We start from the raw sequence: 7,028 nt of genomic DNA, 5'->3' as shown, positions 1-7,028 counted from the left end.
TTGATAGGCTGGGACTATTTTCATTGGAGCATAGGAAGTTGGGTTGGGGGGGGGGGGCGTGACGATATCGAGGTCTATAAAACCATGAGGAGTACAGATAAGACAGGTGTCTTTTGTCCAGGGTGAGGGATTTTAAGCTGAGGGGGCATATTTGTAAGCTGAGAGGAGAAAGATTTCAAAACGACTTGAGGAGTAACTGATTTTTTTAAACACTGTGAATGGTTTGTGAGTGGAGTGAACTTCCAGAGGGACCGGTGGATGTGGGCACAGTTACAACACTTAATGTCTTTGTGAAGAAATTCTGCCATCCTCACTGGTCTGGCCTTCACGTGACTCCAGAACTACAGAAGCACTGCTCTCTGGACGATTTAAAAATGGACAATAAATGCTAGCTGAGTCGGCCATACCAACTTCCCTTGAATGGACAGAAAAAAAATTAATCAGGATCTAATTAACGACACATTTTCTATTGCATAAATAATTAGTCACTAATTCCAACAATCAAGAAGCTGTTTTTTTTAAAAAGAATCTCAATCATTTCCATTAATGATCAGAGCTGCATTACATCAATAATTTGGATCCTCATGTTTATGTTCCAGCTCTGTGAGGTGAATGGTCTGAATTGGATCACATTGATAATCAGAGTCCTGATAAATTAATCAGGTAATAATCTCCCTACTTGCTCAGTAGGTGAAGATTCACCACTCCCCGACCCACCACTAAGTCTCACACATTCCCCCTTCTCGTTCCCGAGAAAGAATTAGTCCAGGCTCACACACGGTGTGGAGAATTGCAACATTGAGGATTGGGAAGTTGCGATTTAGTGTGATCCTTTTTGCAAGACTTTAAATGCACTGTTCCCATTCCTCACTTCAAGTCTCCCTGCTCCGTCTCTCCGAAAGACGTCATTCTTGTTCCTGATGCTCAGAAGTGGCTGCGAATCGTCGAATGCTGTGTTTGTTTCACTCGTTCTTCATTCGACTTTGTGCAGTCAGGCTGTGAAAGGAGAGGACTGGGGAGCACTGGTGGGTGGGTTGATTCTCCTCCAAATCCTTTGCCGAGTCCTGACCTGCTGACGCCGTGCAACGGTTTGGATACCGAAGTCAATCTCGCTGGTCTGCAGAGAGGACCGTGTCCTCCCCGTCGATCCACTGGTGCAGAAAGCTCGCTGAGTCTCTGGCCACACTCGGTCTGTGAGCGGATAGACACTTTTCGAACCTGACCCTCCTGAAGGCCTCCTTCCATGACACTGAGCGAGCTGCCCCTGAAGTTGTTCTAATCTCCCCTAGTGTTGTAATCCGTGTTGGCGTTTTTCAATCGGGCATGTCCTCTGGAACTTATCCGACTTCCCGACTTTTCTCTGGCAACTCAGAAATTACGTAGATTGCTTTTTTTTTCTCGTTTTGTTAAGTTTACAGAAGAATAAACCTCACTTAAACATTTCCTTTACGTGCTTAGGCTCAGAGTTGGACAGTAGACAGACCCTTTGGTCCAACTCATTGAAACAGCAAATCAAATTATTTTATCAACTCCAAATTCAGAAACAATGATGCTACTTTGGTGGTGCTGGACTGTGCTTTTACATTTGAGACAGAAGTGTTTGCCACTGATTTAGAGTTCCACTTCATATCTCCCTTTCTCAAGCACTCATGAGTCAGAGATAACAAGCGGCCTGAATAGTTCACAAAAGGCAGAGCGTTTTATCCAGCACAGCGTTTTAACTCTCAAAACGCCCGTGACGCTGTCAGTGCCCATGTGAGCTGATCACATTGTCGAAACCTGCAAAGCAGTAGGAGTGGTCAGGACTTTGCAATGTTTGAGCAGCGCAGCTGACAGGCTATCGCCGCCTGTGCTGGTTGAACGATTAGCAGCCGTTTTCCAACGTTCAGGGCTCCTCGTCCGACTTAACCAGGAAGCGTTGGGAAAGTGTCAGACGCTGGGAGGATGGGCACCTCACGGGGAGCACAGCCGTGTTCAGCCCAACGGGACAACTCTTTGCTCCCTGTCAGTCAGGGCAGCTTTGCCAGTTTCGGGAGGGACAACCCCGGGAACGGTGAAAGCCCAAGCACCATCTAGATCCCATCATACAAAGCACGTCAATCTATACTGTCGTGGGCAGCTCGGATTGCTTGCCATAACTGACCCAGTGCTTGTTTGCATGGTCTCTCTCAGCCCGTTGATAATTCTGTTGGTTGCTGTCCAGGTTTGGCACTGCTCTCGGTGCTGGATTAACGTCATGCGTCCAGTTGGTTTCACTTTTCACTTCAAAGACCAATGGCAGCAAGGGGAGGCAATGGCCTAGTGGTATCTTCACTGGACTGTTAATCCAGAGACCCAGGTCATGTTCCAGGGGAACCCCCTGGCTTCAAATCCTGCCATGGCAGATGGTGGAATTTCAACTTCAATTTTAGAAAAAACAAAATTGACAGTCTAATCATGATGTTTTGGGGCAGAAAACTCATCCTGCACCCTTTGGGGAAGGAAACTCCCATCCTTACCTGATCTGGCCTACATGTAACTCCAGACTCAATTGCCCTCTGGGCAACTAGGGATGGGTACCAAGTGCTAGCCTAGCCAGAAACACCTTCATGCTGGGAATGGATCCTTTATTAAAAGAAAATCTCTGTTGCGCATTCTGCCTTTACCAAGTGCTGGAGATGCTGAGTTTGAAGCGTGACTTCATCAACGTTGACTCACAGCTGTAACATTTCCAATTCCGGCCTCCCTGTTTACAGGAAGGATATTATTCAGAGGGGGCTCGGAAGAGATTCACCCGGATGTTGCCGGGAACAGAGGGTTTGTGTTAGAAGGAGAGGCTGGGGCCATGTTTACTGAAGTGCAGATGGTTGAAATTTATAAAATCATAAGGGGTATAGGTGAGGCAAGTGGCAGGTGTCTTTTCCCTCGGGTTGGGAATTTCGAGACGAAGGGGCACTATTTTTAAAAGGTGAAAGAGATGTAAAAAAGCCATAAATGGCAATTTTCTTTACACAGAGAATGGTGCGTGTGTGGTGTGAACTTCCTGGGGAAGTGGTGGGGGTGGGTACAGTTACATCATTTAAAAGACATCTGGATAGGTACATGAATAAGAAAGGGAGGGATATGGGTTAAGCGCAGGCAGATGGGCCAAGTTTAGTTTGGGATTAGGCCCCACATGGACTGGTTGGACTGAAGGGTCTGCTTCCATGCTGTACGAATGACCCTGGGTACAGTGGCAGGTCTGCGATGCTGAGCGACCCCAACAGTGCGGGATCGATTCTGCAAAGACCCCATCCTTCTCAGTTCTGGCCAAAATGCCATGATCCCCCTGCCACCTGCCACCAGGTTAAACCTGCGACATATTATTTCACTCTGAAGGGAGGATAACCTCTGGGGCTACAGCCCTTCACTTCACTTTCAGCCCCTCGCGATTTGATTTCACAACGAAGGTGCGACTGTGAAGAACGTGAGAGTCGGAAGGAAGTGTCGACAAGGATTAAATGGCACTCTGGGGGCTCCGTTGGCCAGCTTGCGGTGCAGTGCGATGTCAGCAGTGCCGGTTCAATCCCCACAAAAGCTGAAGGATTATTCTTATCAACTCACCTGAGGTACAGTGACCTTCAGGCGAAAATCACCACAAGGCGTTGGCCCTTCTCTCACCAGTGAAGGATATTATTAAGCTGGAGGGATCCTGTAGGACTGTGGCAACGTTCCCTTGATTTCTTAGAAATCAGCGCTTTCTAATTGGAAATGTTAATCGGTGGATACTTTAAAGCACTGCACTGTTCATTTTGTCCTAAAAGTGAACCCGAGGACGAGGTGAGAGTTCCACACTTTATGGCTCTTGCTAAGAGTTCACGGATTAAGGGGAAAGATGCTAAATGGAACAAAGCAGTTGCAAAAATCACCAACGTTTCCAGAATACGAAACTCCAGCCGGTTACTGGGGAACGTCGATGCCAGCGGAAAACAAACCAAACGCTGTCAGACTTAGGGGGCTGGCACAGCGGCCTCGCGGCACCAGGGACCCGGGTTCGCTTCCAGTTCTGGCCATGTGGGGCTTGCACGATATCCCGCCCCTGCCACGGGTTTCCTCCAGTTTCCTCCCAGAGTCCAAAGACGTGCAGGTTAGGGTGGACTGACCGTGCTAAATTATCCCGTGGCAATCTGGGGATGTGCAGGCCGGGTGGATTAGTCATGGGAAATGCTGGGTTACAGACAGGGAAAGGGGTCAGGTCTGGGTGGGACGCCCTTTGGAGGGGTCGGTGCAGACTTTGACAGCCCGAACGGCCCCTTTCCCCGCTAGGGGTTCTATCAACCACCGGATGTGACCAGTAGTATTTGGATAATCCACCTCCCGCAGTCACTTGTGGACTCGCTGATGGGACAGAAGGTGCTGTGACTGGGTAAAGCCCTTCCCGCACACCGAGCAGACAAAGGGCCTCTCCCCGGTGTGGATGCGCCGGTGAGTCTGCAGGTGGGATGAGCGGGTGAAGTCCTTGCCGCAGACCGAGCAGGCGAACGGCCTCTCGCCGCTGTGGATGCGCTGGTGGGCCCGCAGGTTCCACGAGTGGGTGAACCCGCTGCCGCAGACCTGGCAGGAGAAGGGCCGCTCGCCGGCGTGGCCCCGCTGGTGCCGCAGCAGGTTGTTGGACTGGGCGAAGCCCTTGCCGCAGGCGGCGCAGGTGAACGGCCGCTCGCCCGTGTGGACCCGCTGGTGCTTCAGCAGCTGTGACGAGTTGGTGAACCCTTTCCCGCACTCGGAGCAGGCGAACGGCCGCTCGCCCGTGTGGACCCGCTGGTGGGTCTGCAGCGTGGTGGACTGGGTGAAGCCCTTCCCGCACACCGAGCAGGTGAACGGCCTCTCGCCCGTGTGGACCCGCCGGTGGGCTGTGAGGTTGGACGAGCACCGGAACCTCTTCCCGCAGTACGTGCAGCTGAATGGCCTCTCCTCAGTGTGAGCCCGCTGGTGCGACTGGAGGCAGAAGGACTGCGCGAAGCCCTTGCCGCACACAGAGCAGATGAATGGCCTCTCCCCGGTGTGGCTGCGGCGATGGTTTTCCAACTGCGATGGATAGCTGAATGCCTTCCCACAGTCCCCACATTTCCATGGCTTCTCCATGGTGTAAAGTGCTCTTGTTGCTCTCTCTGGCTAAAGTTTCACACACATACACACAGGTCACACATACCACCCTGAGTGGTGCAGTGCTACTGAAGGCTGTGGACCTGGGTAATTGCACTGAAAGACTTTCACTTGGATGCCTTCCCGCTGTTCTGGTCTCACCAAAGTTTGAAAGCCAGCAGACACAATGACAAACATTTTTCTTTCGATCCGCCCTCAAAGGCCAGTGATATTCAGATGCCTGGGAATTGGCGTGACTCTTATACAACCGCCGCGTGCTGCTCAATTTGAATATTTCATCCGTGAATCCTCTTTCTCGATACCCTGTCAAAAAGAGAGTTTGCAAAAGTTGCTTCTGCCAGTAGAATATGGAAATTCTAGAATCCCTACAGTGTGGAAGCATGCCATTTTAGCCCATCAAGTGCACACCAGCCCTTCAAAAAGCATCCCCCCATGCTATAACCCTGCAATTCCCCATGGCTATTCCTCTTAACCTACACACCCCTGGAAGCTAAGGAGCACTGCAGCATGGCCAATCCACCTACACTGTACATTTTTGAATTGTGGGAAGAAACCGGAGGACCTGGAGGAAACTCTCAGTCACAAGGAAAACGTGCAAACTCAATACGGACAGTCACCCGAAGGTGGAATCGAAACCGGTTCCCTGGTGCCGAGAGGCAGCAGTGCTAACCAGTGAGCCACTGTGCTGTAACAGTTCCCATTGATTGCCAACTGAATATTGAAAGCAATGCATGGGACTTTAATAGGTCATGCAACTGGGTGTAGAATGAATGAGTGGAGGTCTCATCTGAGAGAACAACTTGCCCCTTTATGCCTAGCATGGGCTGCCCAAATAACGCAGCACCTAGGAGGTTCAGAAACTTTGGTGAGGAGCAATGGACCATCACTCCCTCACCAAGATGGTGGCCAGGGTAACAAAGCGGACAGAAAAAAGCCGCGCCCCATTTATCCCTTACCAAGATGGCGGCCGAGATAACAAAAGGAACAGAGGCCGCGCCTCGCTTATCCCTTACCAAGATGGTGGTCAGTGCAGAGATTCCGCCCAATTGCCTTCCCTCACCAACATGGCGGCCATGAAGACCTGGGCTTGCCTCCCCCGCCCTTCAGGGCGCCGCGGGGTAAATACTGAGCTCTTATTCAATGCCTCCAGGCTCCGGGCCCCCGCCGCTCCGGGCGTCTATAATAATCCTGAGCTTAATTCTCCCCAGCCGTTCCGTTCTCCCCTCGTCCATCACCTCACCATCGTCACCGGCCCGGTTCCCGTTCCGCTCCTCCGCAGACCTTCTCCGCCCGCACTCTGGCACTGCGCATGTTCGGGCCGCCGCCGTGCCTGGGCCTGCGCACTTGCGCGCCAGCCGGCCGGCGCCGCGCCGCTGGAGGCCGGTGCGCATGCGCGGCGCCGGCGCCGTCTGCGGAGCATGCGTTCTGCCTGCAGCCGCGTTTGCTGCAGCGCCAGGACTGGGGGCACTTTGCACAGCTCCATGGTTCTGCAGCCGCACTTGCAGAGTTTATAGACTCATACAGCTTGGAAACAGACCCTTCGGTTCAACCGGCCCTTGTCTTGTGTGACCCATACCGCTGCAAACAATTCCTGTTTATGGACTGATCTAAACGCCTTTTAATTGTTGTAACTGAACCTGCATCCGACGCTTCCTCCAACAGTTTATTTCCACATTTGCACCATTTTACACAGAGACTGGTTCATATGTGGAACGAACTGGCAGAGTTATTGGTAGATTCAGGCACAGTTACGAAACTTAGAAGATTTTGGGCAAGTACACGAATAAGAAGGGTTTGAAGGAATGTGGACCAAGTGCAGGCAGGTGTGACTACTTTAGTTTGGGAATATGGTTGGCATGGACTGGGGCTGGTTCAACCAAAGGGTCTGTTTCTGTGCTGTATGATTC

The 7,028-nt window shown here is 51.5% G+C and overlaps 1 protein-coding gene across 3 annotated transcripts; it reads right to left on the bottom strand.

Annotated features, from left to right (window-relative positions):
* Positions 1-492: 492 nt before the first annotated feature.
* LOC125449163 (zinc finger protein 235-like) lies at positions 493-6,409 on the bottom strand. Of its 3 annotated transcripts, none has more exons than XM_048524842.2 (2): positions 6,362-6,409; positions 493-5,424 (listed from the first exon to the last, which is right to left on the bottom strand). In XM_048524842.2, the coding sequence occupies exon 2, from the start codon at positions 5,098-5,100 to the stop codon at positions 4,342-4,344; it is 759 nt and encodes a 252-aa protein (XP_048380799.1). In that variant the 5' UTR covers positions 5,101-5,424; positions 6,362-6,409; the 3' UTR covers positions 493-4,341. The 3 variants fall into 3 exon arrangements, with proteins under 3 accessions (XP_048380799.1, XP_048380797.1, XP_048380798.1); XM_048524840.2 differs by having other exon boundaries at positions 6,135-6,404; XM_048524841.2 differs by having other exon boundaries at positions 493-5,415; positions 6,135-6,404.
* Between the last annotated feature and the right edge of the window lie 619 nt (positions 6,410-7,028).

The sequence above is a fragment of the Stegostoma tigrinum genome, chromosome 43, assembly GCF_030684315.1.
Source record: "Stegostoma tigrinum isolate sSteTig4 chromosome 43, sSteTig4.hap1, whole genome shotgun sequence".
In the NCBI taxonomy this organism is placed as follows: Eukaryota; Metazoa; Chordata; class Chondrichthyes; order Orectolobiformes; family Stegostomatidae; genus Stegostoma; species Stegostoma tigrinum.
The sequence above is the reverse complement of the archived record's forward strand: the minus strand, read 5'-3'. Positions and strand labels throughout refer to the sequence as shown.